The sequence below is a fragment of the Podarcis melisellensis genome (genome assembly GCF_964234715.1).
Source record: "Podarcis melisellensis genome assembly, chromosome: 6".
Taxonomy (NCBI): domain Eukaryota; kingdom Metazoa; phylum Chordata; class Lepidosauria; order Squamata; family Lacertidae; genus Podarcis; species Podarcis melisellensis.
The window spans coordinates 80,890,990-80,906,315 of record NC_138538.1 but is presented as its reverse complement, the minus strand read 5'-3'; the positions used below and the strand labels follow the sequence as shown (position 1 = coordinate 80,906,315).

Sequence of the window (15,326 nt, the reverse complement as noted above, 5' to 3'; positions counted from 1 at the left end):
GCTTGGAGACAAAACTGACTGGATGAGCCATTTTCTGACTCTGTTTCCAAACTTTTTAAATCATCGTACACTGGTTGTTATGAGGCATCTTGTAGTTACCAGTGTATAAGTTTTAAAATATGAGATCTGATATAGTCTGTCTTCTTTATTTAATCAAATGCCTAATTTTGCTAGTTTCTAAGGAAAACAAAACTAAGATGCAAAAACAACAACAACAACAACAACAATAAAGATTTTGTTCCTTTAAAGAAGCAGGCAGTGAAGCAGGCTGCTCCTCACTCTCTTCTGAAGAATCTGTCCTCCCTTCCATCCCGTTGCTAAGCAACCATTTCAGGGACTAACTGTCAATGGATGGACCCTGATGGAGATTCTGAGCGAGGACATTTCACTGGGTACCAGAGTGAGATGGAGATGCAAACCAGGATTTCCAGATGAAAGGCTTAGATGAAGTCGACAAAACAGCCCTTGACTGTGCCAAGAGAGTCTTGAGCAGGAGACAAGGGCAGCGGGAGAGATTTTTCCACCTTTGTGGCAGGGCTCTGAAAAGTGTGTGGCAGAAGCAGGGGACCAGGAGTGGGGAGTGGTGATTTATGGGATGTGACACCAACCGCAAGGCAGGAGCCAGAATGCCAGTCCCTGACATTCAAGCAAAACAGAAAAGGCCACCGTCTCTACGTCATCCTCCCTGCCTGCCCACCACCAGAGATGCAGAGGAATTTCCACAGCAGCTATGGCAGGTGGTGGCACAGGAGGCAGGTATGAGACGTGGGTGGCGCTGTGGTCTAAACTACCGAGCCTCTTGGGCTTGCCGATTGGGAAGTTGGCGGTTTGAATCCCCGTGACGGCGTAAGCTCCCGTTGCTCTGTCCCAGCTCCTGCCAACCTAGCAGTTCGAAAGCACGCCAGTGCAAGTAGATGAATAGGTACCACTGTGGTGGAAAGGTAAACAGCATTTCTGTGCGCTCTGGCTTCTGTCATGGTGTCCCGTTGCACCAGTAGCGGTTTAGTCCTGCTGGCCACATGACCCAGAAAGCTGACTGTGGACAAACAGCGGCTCCCTCGGCCTGAAAGCGAGATGAGCGCCCCGCAACCCCATAGTCACCTTTGACGGGACTTAACCATCCAGGGGTCCTTTACCTTTTTTACTTTTAGTTGCAACAGAGGAGGTGAATATGGTAGCAGCCAGCACCCCATAGAGCAGGTTACAGCGGGCAAGGAGGCAGCAGCTGTGGAAGCGAGTGGCGGCAGAAGAGGCTAGTTCTACCGCCTGAGGTGCCTGTCTGGCCGCACCTGGTAGGAGAGGCCCCATTGCAAGTCCAGCTACCACAAGGCAGAAACAGGCAGCTGTGGAGGAACAGCCAGTTCTTGGTGGGGAAATGCTTTCTGCTGCAACCGGGGACCTAATTGGGATTCACACTTGCTCATGAGGAATCCAGTGGGACAAGAAATAATGCACAGTCTTAGAGTGTGGCATCAGTCATACTTTGGAACTCTCTTCCTATGGACCTCAGACGGGCACCTTCACTGTTCTTTTTTTGGTGCCCTGTGGGTTAAACCACAGAGCCTAGGACTTGCCAATCAGAAGGTCAGCGGTTCGAATCCCTGCAACGGGGTGAGCTCCCGTTGCTCGGTCCCTGATCCTGCCAACCTAGCAGTTCGAAAGCACTTCAAAGTGCAAGTAGATAAATAGGTACCGCTCCGGCGGGAAGGTAAATGCCGTTTCCATGTGCTGCTCTGGTTCACCAGAAGTGGCTTAGTCATGCTGGCCACATGACCCGGAAGCTGTACGCCGGCTCCCTCGGCCAATAAAGTGAGATGAGCGCCGCAACCCCAGAGTCGGTCACGACTGGACCTAATGGTCAGGGGTCCCTTTACCTTTACCTTAAGAACTGTTAGGATTTTAGGTAGCTGATGCTGGTTAGTGTGATTAGTATAAATCACATGAGATGTCTGAGAAGTGCGTGGGAATGGAAGACTGTCTTATCTCTTCCGTCTGAGAGTGTTACAATCATACCTCTTGTTACATTCAATTCAGGTTACGTCTTTTCAGGTTGCGTCCCGCAGCAACTCGGAAGTACCGGAAAGGGTTACTTCCAGCTTTCACCTCTCATGCATGCACAGACGTGCAAAATGACATCACGCGCATGCGCAGAAGTGGTGAATCGTGACCCGCACGTGCGCAGACCTGCAGGCACAGGTTGAGTTCCTCTCAGGTTGTGAACGGGGCTTCGGAACGAATCCCATTCACAACCAAAGGTACCACTATACAGTGGTATCTCGGGTTACATACGCTTCAGGTTACATACGCTTCAGTTTACAGACTTTGCTAACCCAGAAATATTACCTCGGGTTAAGAACTTTGCTTCAGGATGAGAACAGAAATCGGGCTCTGGCGGCACGGTGGCAGCAGGAGGCCCCATTAGCTAAAGTGGTGCTTCAGGTTAAGAACCGTTTCAGGTTAAGAACGGACCTCCGGAACGAATTAAGTACTTAACCAGAGGTACTGTACTTTCGCTTTTGCTGTATGCTTTCTGTTTTCTGCCAGAGTTTGGAGGGCATAGATATGATTATGGATTCTCTGTATATATTGTGAATAAACATAGTTTAGATCTATGGACGTTTGTATCTTCTTGATGTGTGATGCGGGAAGACTTGCATGCACTTTTCATATGAGAAGTGTCGCAGAGGGGGACTCTGGAGTGAAGGAACATGCCATTTCAGAGACGTGCCTACTGGGAGATGCTCGGAGGTACTGGGGGTCTGCCATCCCCCCCAGGAGCATTTGCCAACAAGAACATCCTTGTTTCGGTTGTGTGGATCTTACTGGCCCAGATATGGAAAGAAGATAAAGTTCCTACCAGAGAAGAATGGCAGAAGAAGTTAATGCTGAAATGGCTAAAAATAACTGGAAGAGTCAGAAATCAGGAAGACCAAAATTTTAATAAGGAATGGGGAACATTTATAACTTACCGTAAAGACCACTGTAAACAGTTAAAATCTTTAGTAGGATTGGAATAGCACTTGTAGTTTAAAGTTGGTTCTGGACATAATGGAAGAAGTAAAGGATTTGGATTATCATAAAAGATGCGGGAGGAACTGATTAATAATAGAACCCAAAAAGGGGAGGATGGAAGTCCAGGAGATTCCTTGGAATTTTGTTTTTATTATTTATGTTTGATATATCTCTGTAAAATTCTAATTTTAAAAATCAAATAAATAAATTTAATAATAATAATAATAATAATAATAATAATAATAATAATAATAAACAACATCCTTGTTTCAAAAAGGCTGCCCAGATGTGTAGAATGTTGACATTGTTGTAATCTGTATTTAACTTATCATTGGTTTTAATTGGTTTTTTAATGTATTAAACAGCTGTTTTAACTATTTTTACTGATAAGCTTACTGTTTTATTCTTTTCGTAAGCTGCTTTGAGATTTGTTTGTCGTTACAGTCAAGCAGCATAGAAATTTTGCAAAGTAAAAATAAATAATCAGTGATAAAAGACCACAGACTCACAACTGCAATTGAAGCAAATCTATCAATTTATTGGTGTGCAATGCTTCATTTAAGGAGCATTATTGTCTTCATAAAATTTGAAGAAAATAAAGCAACAAAGCAATGTAATATAAAAAAAAATTAAGATTGCATAACTATAGCATTATACTTGCATTGACAAAGCAATCACAGGTTGTCATTTCTGATGCTCATCAAATCATGAGGCAGAATTTCTAAGCTCCATGGCATATCCTAATTTCTGAATTTCCTAGCACACTTAGCACTTTTGAATAAAAATCATAGTTACCCAGTCATCACTGTGGGCCAAGATCAGGCACTCTTCAGCTAATTGAAAGGAACTAGGAGTAGCAGAGTGGAATTCCCCATATATATTTTTGTTTCATTACTTACATTGCTTAACCCACATTAAGACCTAAACTATGTGTTATATTTATCTGGGAGAAAAGCACAACTAGGACTCCTGCTTTTCCAGCACTTCGTTACTCAGGTGACTAGGAAAACATTCCAGCGCATTCCATTTTCAATAATGTTATGATTCCACATTTGCCAAGACACCAGTGTTTCTTCATCATCTTCATTATGTTGATGCTTTCCAGGACGCTGAGGTCTCATCAGACTGTCAATGAGAGTCATCAAAAAGTTACAAAGTGACATGGAGTTTAATGTCATCCATTTAGTCCATCATGGTTGCTCTACTGTTCGCTTAAGCTGATGGTTCTTTAAGCCTAAGCAGGTTCAGTACAATGTTATACATTTCCAGTCAAAAGTAATATTCTTCTTGTTTTATGGGTTTTATTGCAGGGTAAGCGCATATGGGATGGCAGCCTAGGCTTTCATTTAGGATCGGTATTGGGGAAATGGGAATTTTGTTCCATCAACAGCAGTATGACAAGTGGGTTAACCTTTTTCTAGCCTTGCCCAGACTACTCTCTTATTTTGTGTTACATCATGCCCCCCCCAATAGCAGCCATTTTGTGACTGGCACCCACAGCACTCCCTCGATGTTCAAAATGTGTCCACCGGTCCAAACAGGTTGGTGACCCCTGCATCTGGCCCGGTCAATATTTTTATTTTATTTATTTATATTATTTCTATGCTACCCCTCATCATGTGCATTCAGGAATTGCCACAATAATTTAAAGCACTCAGCATAAGCAGCAAACAAAAGAAATGTAAATAAATGTAGGATAGCTTGGGATCGCAGATGGCCATCTAATCAAGCACTAGAAATACTATTAGTAATAGCAGTGGCAATGAAACGGTTAGTAATGGAAACCATATAGGGTTCCCAAATGGTCTTTTTCTTTCTTGACTTCCCCTGCAAAATGAATGAATCATGCACAATCGTTTTGTTTGACACTGAGGAAGAAAGGGGAGTTACTGATTTATGATCAACAAAGGATTTTACAATGTTTTTCTATACCCTCCCCTTTCAACCAAGGCTGAATGGACTAAATTCAAATTACCGTATTTTTCGCGCTATAAGACGCACCAGACCATAAGACGCACCTAGTTTTGGGGGGAGGAAAAAAAGAAGAAAAATATTCTGAATCTCAGAAGCCAGAACAGCAAGAGGGATCGCTGTGCAGTGAAAGCAGCAATCCCTCTTCCTGTTCTGGCTTCTGGGATAGCTGTGCAGCCTGCATTCGCTCCATAAGATGCATACACATTTCCGCTTACTTTTTAGGAGGGAAAAAGTGAGTCTTATAGAGCAAAAAATACGGTATATTTGGGCTGGACCATGAGTGGAAGAGAGAGTAATTTGGTGAGATGAAGGACTGCTAATTATAACTGGCAGGAGTTTATTTATGTGACTTTGCTTTTTAACTGCGGGCTGAGGAAAATAATCCCCAGATTTTTAATGGCGGAGCAGGCATCATGTTGGGGGAGTTATTTATAGCCCAGCAAATCCTTGAACAACGGAAGGAATGTTTTCAAAGGAGTGGAATGTGAATGGACAAAGGACGATGGCAATAAACTGTCTCTTACACACCAGGTCTGGGAACAGAGTGCTGGAAGGATTACACATGTGAAATGGACTCTTATGTGTTTGGGAAAGGACAAAGCTGCTGATTGTAAGGAAACAAGAAGGCCAGTTATGAAAATGGATTAAAACAATGAAAAAGATGAGAAGGTGATTAAAGAAGAAGAATGAAGTGCCATCATCAGGAAGCAAATGGCCATATGTTTGTAACAGGAGCAGGAAACCTACCGTAATTATTTTTTAAAAAAAAATGTATTAAATTTAAATAATTTGGATTGATTTGTTAAAATTTTTAAAACTAATACAAATTAATTTAAAAGAAAAAAGAAACGTTTAGTAATGTTGCTCCTAGTTGCTGTGGTGATAGTACAGTACTGATATTAAAATACGTGTGGTATGATTTCTCTGCTGCCATGGAAAGACTTACTGATTTAGATACATCTTGGATATACCCATAGCCCAGCTACACATTGTTTCATAAAAGGTGGTGATGATGGATCCTTTCGAAATCCTGATTTGCACTCAAACTGCATCCAGTAGTCCGACGCTCTCATGGATGTGGATTTAGTTATCGACCTCAGTTTGATATTGTTACGTTCCATGTCAGCATAATCTGCTCGACAAGTTTCTGAAGAAAAGCACAGAAAGAAAAAAATACTGCATTTTTCGCTCCATAAGACACACCTGAACATAAGACACACCTAGTTTTTAGAGGGGGAATGCAAGAAAAAAAATTCTTTAAAGGGAGCGCTGAGCAGAGCCTGTATGCATCCCAGGCTCTGCTCAGTGCTCCCTTTCAAGAGCCGCGTGGGGCGTGTGTGTGCCGCTTGCAGGCTTTTCCCCGAGGAGGGAGAAGGGCAGCATGCTGGTCCCAGGGGGGGGGTTACCGTGAGGCGTGGTCAAAGTCTGGTCCTGGGCCAAGGGTCTGGAGACTGTCCACCAAGGGGGAAGCGGGGTCCAAAGCAAGAAGCCAGGCGTGGTCGGGAACTCCGGAAAAACAGGTCTGGGTACTGGCAGCAACAGGTTTCCAACATCGTTGCTCCCGCAACTTGGGCCCGGGCTGACTGGCCTTTATCTCCTCTGAGGCCAGGGGCAGTCCCGGCCCACAGGTGACCCGCCTCTCCTGGCCTTAAGGCAAGCACATCTCCTAAGAGAACCTAGTTTCCTCCACCTCTCTGCTCAGGAGAGGCTGGAGGGTTACTGGACCCAGAGGCAGCTTCACCTTCCCCTGACAGAGCTGGGAGAGGAGCACCAGCAGACAATGTGTCCTCAATTACCTCCGGAACCAGAGTGGATTCATCTGGTGTCTGCTCCTGAGGATCCGGCACAGGTGCAGGCCCTTCAGATTCAAGCTCTGGAAGCGGGGACTCCTGTGCAGGCTGGGATTCCTCCGGTTCAGCCTCTGAATCAGATTCCCAGGTCATCACAGGCAGCCTGCCACTGATGGGCTGCCCTCCTCCCTCCTCCGGGAAAAGTCCCAAAGAGCCGGACACATGCTCCGCACGGCTCTTTAAAGGGAGCACGGCTCTTGGGGGCTTTTCCGGGAAGTGGGGGGAGGGACTGAGGGGCTAAGCCAGAAGCTAGAACAATGGGAGGGAGAGCAGCGATCCCTCTCGCTGTTCTGGCTTCTGGGATAGCTGTGCAGCATGCATTCGCTCCATAAGACGCATACACATTTCCCCTTACTTTTTAGGAGGGAAAAGGTGCGTGTTATAGAACAAAAAATATGATAATCACGTATATAGATGAATTCTTTTTAAACTGGGCTGGGCTGGGTAGGAATAGCTTTGAGTGCAATGCAGAACTCGCTTGAACGAGCTGGTCAATGGCATCAAGTTAAAATGTACTATCTGCCAGTTACTGTAGCTTTTAGGCTACATCCACACATTGCAGAAGAGAGGTCCACTTTTAGGCTACATCCACACATTGCAGAAGAGAGGTCCACTCTTTCCCTCTGCCTCTGATATTGGGAGGGCTAGCCAGAGGATGCCATGTATCTCTGCCACACTGCCAAATCCATTATAATGAGTCTAGGCTTGTTAATAGAACAAGAATGAACGATGATCGATTTTATACTTACGAAGGCATCTGGGCACGCCAACCCATTGACCATGTAAACATCTTGCACGTGGAGTGCCTTCCATTTCGTACATTCTGTAGCACTGATAAAAAACAGCTGAACCATGTACAAATTCTCGTCTTGAGGAGGCCAGGGTCATTGCATTATCAACATCAGGCGGAGGACCACAATTTATTGGGGACTCTACAATGAAAATATTGAAGAAGTTATTATAGCAGATGACACTATGGTAAATGCCAGACTGCAGATACTAATACACTGTACACCTAGAAAGGCAAGGCAAACAGAATGGGGAATTCATCTTAATTTAAAATGAAACAAAATGATGTAAGGCATCTTCCTATAAACTCTTTGATTGGGTTCTAGAGTAGATATATGATCAGTTAGCATCTTACCTGCCATCACGCATCTCCCCCCAAACATCTATCTTGTTATGAATCCACAAGGTGCCACAGTACTCTTTTTTTGTTGGCACGTGTCTCTAGAGAAAGGCCATTGGTCAGTGGTAGGGCACATGCGTTGAAAGATCCCAGGTTCAGTCTTAGCATCTAAGGCATTAGAGGAGATCTGTGAATAGGTCTCCTGCTGCTTCTTTTTAATGAAAAAAATAATTGGAGCTATGTGGAGGATTCAGATTGGTACTATCATCTGTACTTTCTTTACAATTTGCCTGATGAATTTTGACTCCCTTTCTCTCACACTCATTGGTGCTATGAAAGATGATAAGAATTGCTAAGTTGTGGGTGAACATATCAGACGACGCAGTGATTCTTCAAACAGCTCTTGTTTATTCACACGCCAGAACAGAACTGAACTGAAGGGTTTAGCCAGCCTGCTTATATAGAGCTCCACTAGAACGCAACAGTAACCACTTTCCATAACTATCCAATCACTGAATGTCACTTTCAATCCCTTATTTGCATATGTGGACCTGAGTGAAGACTATCTACAGTATCCCCCTGCTGGCCCAGGGTAAGAACTTCAGTACATAACAAGAATAGTTTGGGTGGGGGGGTAGGCTGTATGCCTGAGCCCCCTTCTAATGCCTGGATCCAGCATGGATTCAATTCCTGGGACAGCCAGGCTAGATTCTTGGTGAGGTAATGGCCTTCTAACTATGGTATTACGGTAGCAAAGAAAGGAGTCAGAAAGATAAATGCCAGAGTGCAGGATTGAGTTATATGAGCTAGAAGCTAGAAGCCGGCAGGCTCTTCATATTTATTTAGCCTTGCTCTTTTCTAAGTAAGCAAATTATTAACATTCGATGTGCACATGTCAGGGACTGGACATTGGAGAAGGAATGGTGAAGACCTCTTCCTCCTCCTCCAGAACCTTCCAGAGAAGAGGAAGATTGTATAGATTTACAGCAGTGGTTTGCAGGAGGTCACATCTCAGAGGCTGAAGAGGGGGAAGCTAGGAAATAATGTGAGAGGAGCAGGAAGAAGCAGCACCAGGGGAGAGACAGCTGACAGACTCAGTGTCATTAGAAAGCATGCCAGACCCCCCTCTCCCAGAACCCGACAGGCATTGAAAGTAGGAGAGCAGAGAGTTCAGAGGCAGAAGGCACAGATCAGCCACCATAGGGATGACGTATAATGGGAGAGACGGAGGGGATGGGGTTTCACATGGAGCAACACCATTGCTCATAGCTGTCAACGTTTCTCTTTTTTAAAGGGAAATTCTCTTATTCCAAATAGGATTCCTCGCAAGAAAAGGGGAAAGTTGACAGCTATACCATTACTCCAAGAGGCTGCATTTCTAAGCCTCTCTCTGTGAATACTGAATAAAAGACATTGGCAAGAGCTTTCCTTGTCTATCTATTCCTGGAAGCCTACCGTGGAGGGATTGGGTTCCTTGACTCCTGACAGCACGTCAGTGTGGCAGCACCAAATACAGTACAGTGGTGCCTCTGGTTACGTACTTAATTCGTTCCGGAGGTCCGTTCTTAACCTGAAACTGTTCTTAACCTGAAGCACCACTTTAGCTAATGGGGCCTCCCACTGCTGCTGCGCCACCGCCGGGCAATTTCTGTTCTCATCCTGAAGCAAAGTTCTTAACCCAAGGTACTATTTCTGGGTTAGTGGAGTCTGTAACCTGAAGCGTCTGTAACCTGAAGCATATGTAACCCGAGGTACCACTGTAAATGAAAAAATTGGTGAGAACACTCCTTGTGATGTCTTGAGCTTGGGGCCATAGGAGACATTTTCTGGGTACATATCACTTCACTTCCTTAACCCTGGTGACAACCAACAATGCAGATTCTACACTGAAAAGATTAGGGCCCTAACAGACGTTCACATTGGTGCCATTCTCCAGCTTACCATAATCAGACAAGGGGTCCACCAGGTGTTCGTAAGGAACTTGTCCCGGAAATACTGCGACTGAAAGAGAAAAAAATGGAACGTGGAAAAGAGGGTAGTAAGCTGTGAACTTGACTACCTTTTTTTGATGGAGGAACTCAGATTAATTCTGCAGCAATGCCAGTAGTAAAGTATTCAGTTCTGAATTGGTAAGGTCTGTCATTTATCAGGAGGCTGAAACATTTATCCCTCTCATCTACCGTATTTTTCACCCTATAAGACGCACCTAGTTTTTGGAGGAGGAAAACAAGAAAAAAAATATTCTGAATCTCAGAAGCCAGAACAGCAAGAGGGATCACTGTGCAGTGAAAGCAGCAATCCCTCTTGCTGTTCTGGCTTCTGTGATAGCTGCGCAGCCTGCATTCGTTCCATAAGACGCACACACATTTCCCCTTACTTTTTAGGAGGGAAAAAGTGAGTCTTATAGAGCAAAAAATATGGTATTCATTCATCCAAAAAACAATATAATATCCAACTCACATTCTGTCGTGTTGAGAAAGATGTGCTTTTCATTAAGAGCTAAATCTGCTATTTCTGGTGGGAAGGAAAAGGGAAGTAGGGATATTATACTCCAAAACCACCTGTAGCTATATATACTTTTATATATACAAGGGAACAAACAGTGATCCAACACCAACTTGGCTCATAGTGCAGAGGTTTCTTGTCCATTTGGTTCAAGCATTTCATTCAACAACCTGGTCTTATCAATTACTAAAGTTTTAAATGGAGGACAACCAGCCCATCATTTATTTATTTATTTATTAAAAAAAATTATGAGTACAGCATGTCAATGAATATCTTCCACAAGAAGCATAGCTGCTCAGTAAGTTCAGCAGCAGAACTTGTGGTCTCAAATTTCAGCTGTGCCTTGTGCGATGCTAAAATTCGGGGGGGGGCATTCTAAATAATAATTATGGCATCCCCTGAGGCTCTGTGCCCAATGTGACCGAAATGGTCTCGCTCCTCCCCCCCAAAAAAAAAATCTGCCTCAGATGTGTTGCAAATCAGGTGGCTGAGTTCACAAAATTTGTAATCATTCAAAAAACCAAAAAAAAGGACACTCAGGCAACCCATCCTCAGAAGTAGGGGCGGAAGAGCTCTTTGTTTCCAGACTGTCTCTACAGAGTGGTGCATGCTCTAGTTATCCCCTGCTTGGACTACTGCAATGTGCTCTACGTGGGGCTACCTTTGAACGTGACTTGGAAACTGCAACTAATCCAGAATGCAGCAGCTAGACTAGTGACTGGGAGCGGCCGCCGGGACCATACAACACTGGTCCTGAAAGACCTGCATTGGCTCCCAGTACGTTTCTGAGCACAATTCAAAGTGTTAGCACTGACTTTTCAAGCCCTAAACGGCCTCGGTCCTGTATACCTGAAGGAGCATCTCCACCCCCATCATTCACTGAGGTCCAGCTTCGAGGACCTTCTGGTGGTTCCCTCACTGCGAGATGTGAGGTTACAGGGAACCAGACAGAGGGCCTTCTCAGTAGTGGCACCCGCCCTGTCGAATGCCCTCCCATCAGATGTCAAGGAAATAAACAACTATTTGACTTTTAGAAGACATCTGAAGGCAGCCCTGTTTAGGGAAGTTTTTAATGTTTGATGTTTTATCGGTTTTTTAATATTCTGTTGTGAGCCACCCAGAGTGGCTGGGGGAGCCCAGCCAGATGGGCAGGGTTTAAATAATAAATTAGTACTAGTAGTACAGTCGTACCTCAGGTTAAGAACTTAATTCGTTCTGGAGGTCTGTTCTTAACCTGAGGTACTATTTCTGGGTTAGTGGAGTCTGTAAACTGAAGCGTTTGTAACCTGAGGTACCACTGTAGCAGTATTTGTTTCCTTTCAAAACAATGTATGGCAGAGGGGGAAATGAACACCGCATCAAAATTCAGACTTGGATAACAACTGCCCAAATGAATGCTGTGATCCTCTGTAGGCATGCGCAGAGAAGCGCAGTGGATCTGGGCTCTTCTGCATGGGGTTTCAGAAGACTAGCTTTGCCATAGGAAGGTCTTTTGGCCTTTTGGCCTACAAGACCTTCTTCAAATGTATTTCAGGATTATGGCGGGAGCAACAAGGTAGACCTCACTGGATGTCTCTCCACCCAGTGAGACAAGAAGAACTGAGACTTCTACGCTGAAGTTACCAGATATTTTTTTTCAATGAATCTGGGGACACTTTTCAACTTCCTACTAAATAGATGGGTTTTGTCAGGGGACTGATTTGTAAATCTGGGAACTGTCCCCAGGAAACGGGGACGTCTGGTAACCTTATTCTACACAGGCCTTCTATGTAGCAGCACTCAGATGCTGGGGTTCATTTCTGAAAGGAGGTTAGCTGTCCATCTCATTTACTCATCAAAGCAATATCTGAGAGTGGCTCACATGTTTTAAAATATATATTTTTGCCACTATTTTTATAAGCAGTTTCCGTTATACTGTTTGTATTCTATTGTTTTTAGTTACTCTTTTTTAAAAATAAAAACCTGCATGTCGTTCCGGGGGGTAGAACTGATTTCAAGTGGAAGACTTAAAAATGGATGTGGTTTATCATAGATAAAATGAACTCTCTCTCCCCCACCCCCTTACTTAATGGATAGAGGAATGCTGCAAAGCAGAACCACTGATGGAACCTGCTCCTTCAGCTGATGCTGGTACATGTCTACACAAGGCGATTTCTTCTGAGTCAGCACAATTTCTGACCTACGCCCCTTAGCTCAAAGAGTTTGCTGTCATCCTGGCTCTTCCACAGTGCTTGCCACTGCACCGTCACTTTAGATTGGAACAGAATGGTAAAAAACCAACAACCTCACACTAAATCCCTGTCTATGCCAGGTTCTGATGCCATCCAACATGTTCAAAACACCAAACAAAATAACACCACAGTAATCAACCGAGCAGAAGTCTTGAGTTAGGAAAGGGTGAGAGGAATTAATGGGTAAATCTGAACATGTCTAAGCCTAGTGAAGGAAGAATAAAAACACACACACATATATACGATATACAATATACGATATCTTTATTGTCATTGTCCCATGCAGAACAATGAAATTGAAGAACTACATAAAACATTCAAAAACCCCTAAAAACTCTGAAACCCCATTTTAAAATATACTATACTATAGAGACCCCTTATGCTGCATTTAGAACCAGAATTGCATTTGAGTAGAAACTGTTTCTCAGGCGGCTAGTCCTGGCCTTTATAACCCTATACCTTCTTCCAGAAGGCAGAAGCCTTCTCAACTCCATTCCCAGAAAACGAAACACCGAGACCTGTTCCACGCACTTCCCCTCAATAATAAGTGGCTGAATATTCAATTTACATTTCCTAAAGTCCACAATGATCTCTTTTGTTTTCTTTAAGTTAAGGAGTAAGTTGTTTTTCCTGCACCACTCCCCCAACTGCTCAACTTCTTTCCTATAGACCGCCAGCTTTTATTGTACTGAAATTAGAAGCTGATTAAGCATCATTAAGCAACAACAAGCATTCATTGGCCAGTAGATACGAGATGCAACATAAATCTTAAAGAAACTTTCAACTGGCAAGGGATGTAGCAAATCCCAACATTTTCACCAGACATGTTTTAGTTTTATAATATTTCTCTTGGAAGGGTGGCTATTGATTTATTAATTATGTACAAAATTTCTACATTGCCTCTTTGGGGGGGGGGACCTACTTCAAAGCCAATATCTCATCCCTCTGCAAAATAAGAATTCTTATTTTGACTTGAATAACTTACGCTGCTGGAAAATACAGCATCTCCACAGGAGGAGCAGAACAACGTAACTCAGACCGTTCATATTAGTATTCCAGGCAGTTGTCAAAGCTTCTGACCAGTTTGGACTTTTTAGCAAATAGGTCTGGTGGCTGTCCTTGGGAAGGTCTTTCACCTTCTCTAGGTCCATCGAATTAATCATTGACTTGTTGCCACGCGGCAAAGTTCATCAGGCTTCTGCTGCAAAAATAATGGATTGTAAAAGGTAGCATTTGGAGGAAATAACCTGGAGGTGGGCAGGCCCAAAGGCAAAACCAGATGAAGCAACAAAATTAATTTTTTACATCTATAGTAAGGGACCCCTGACCATTAGGTCCAGTCGTGACCGACTCTGGGGTTGCGGCGCTCATCTCGCTTTACTGGCCGAGGGAGCTGGCATACAGCTTCCGGGTCATGTGGCCAGCATGACTAAGCCACTTCTGGCGAACCAGAGCACGGAAACACTATTTACCTTCCCGCTGGAGCGGTACCTATTTATCTACAGTGGTGCCCCGCAAGACGAACGCCTCGCAAGACGAAAAACCCGCTAGACGAAAGGGTTTTCCGTTTTGGAGGCGCTTCGTAAAACGAATTCCCCTATGGGGTTGCTTCGCAAGACGAAAAAAATCTTGCATCCCCCCGCGGGGTTTTTTTCGCTTTTTTCGCCCTTTTCTTAAGCCGCTAAGCCGCTTATCAGCTGTTCCGCTGATAAGCCGCTTAACAGCTGATCGCTGGAAGCCGCTTGACAGCTGTAGCGCTAATCCGCTAAGCTGTCAATGGGCTTGCTTCGCAAGACGAAAAAACCGCTATACGAAGAGCCTCACGGAACAGATTAATTTCGTCTTGCGAGGCACCACTGTACTTGCACTTTGACGTGCTTTTGAACTGCTAGGTGGGCAGGAGCAGGGACCGAGCAACGGGAGCTCACCCCGTCGTGGGGATTCGAACCACCGACCTTCTGATCAGCAAGTCCTAGGCTCTGTGGTTTAACCCACAGCACCACCTGCGTCCCTTTTTTAATCTATACAGTAGGCTAATTTGCATGTCTGTGGGAGCATGCACAAACACCCCTCTACCCTCTTCCAGATTATCAAGACCATCATAGGATTTGAGGACAAATCCCAACTAGGCAGTAATCTTTGAGGAATAAAGTGAGGATCATAGAGGCGTGTCGCCTGGGAAGAGTTCTGAGAGCCAAATTGAGGGGTCTGGGGGGAAAGGCAATTAGAAAAGGGGTGGGTGGGCTTCATGAGCAGGGGCTGCAGCCCCTAGTACATTTGTACCTTGGAAGTAGAACAGAATCCGTTCCGGAAGTCTATTCGACTTCCAAAATGTTCGGAAACCCAAGCGCGGCTTCTGACTGGCTGCAGAAAGCCGATCGGAAGCTGTGGAAGCTCCGTCGGACATTCGGCTTCCAAATAACGTTTGCCAACAGGAACAGTCACTTCTTGGTTTGTGGCGTTCGGGAACCAAAACGTTCAAGAACTAAGCTGTTTGAAAAACAAGGTATGACTGTACTAAATAAATACAATGGCAGACTTCTTGCTTCCTGAAGTGAAGGGACCTTTCATACCCTCCAACATTTCTCTGATGAATATAGGGATGTCCTAAGGAAAAGTGGGACA

General features: G+C 44.4%; 1 protein-coding gene and 1 long non-coding RNA gene across 2 annotated transcripts; one reads left to right on the top strand and one right to left on the bottom strand.

Annotated features, from left to right (window-relative positions):
* Nucleotides 1–125: 125 nt before the first annotated feature.
* LOC309371906 lies at nucleotides 126–5,841 on the top strand. Its single transcript, XR_014169339.1, has 2 exons — nucleotides 126–756; nucleotides 5,518–5,841. It is a non-coding gene; the product is annotated as an uncharacterized lncRNA (long non-coding RNA).
* On the bottom strand, nucleotides 3,986–13,867 carry LOC309371867 (complement factor H-related protein 2-like). The gene is made up of 5 exons (XM_081914964.1): nucleotides 13,687–13,867; nucleotides 9,907–9,966; nucleotides 7,586–7,768; nucleotides 5,933–6,133; nucleotides 3,986–4,137 (listed from the first exon to the last, which is right to left on the bottom strand). The coding sequence occupies exons 1-4, from the start codon at nucleotides 13,862–13,864 to the stop codon at nucleotides 5,937–5,939; spliced, it is 618 nt and encodes a 205-aa protein (XP_081771090.1). The 5' UTR covers nucleotides 13,865–13,867; the 3' UTR covers nucleotides 3,986–4,137; nucleotides 5,933–5,936.
* Between the last annotated feature and the right edge of the window lie 1,459 nt (nucleotides 13,868–15,326).

What these genes read in the sequence shown, in the direction of transcription:
- LOC309371867 (XM_081914964.1), bottom strand. Translation starts at nt 13,864, where the DNA reads ATGATTAATTCGATGGACCTAGAGAAGGTGAAAGACCTTCCCAAGGAC. An exon ending in GGACCCCTTGTCTGATTATG is followed by an intron (nt 7,769 to 9,906) that starts GTAAGCTGGAGA and finishes TTTTCATTGTAG; the next exon opens with AGTCCCCAATAAATTGTGGT. An exon ending in TGGCGTGCCCAGATGCCTTC is followed by an intron (nt 6,134 to 7,585) that starts GTAAGTATAAAA and finishes GCTTTTCTTCAG; the next exon opens with AAACTTGTCGAGCAGATTAT.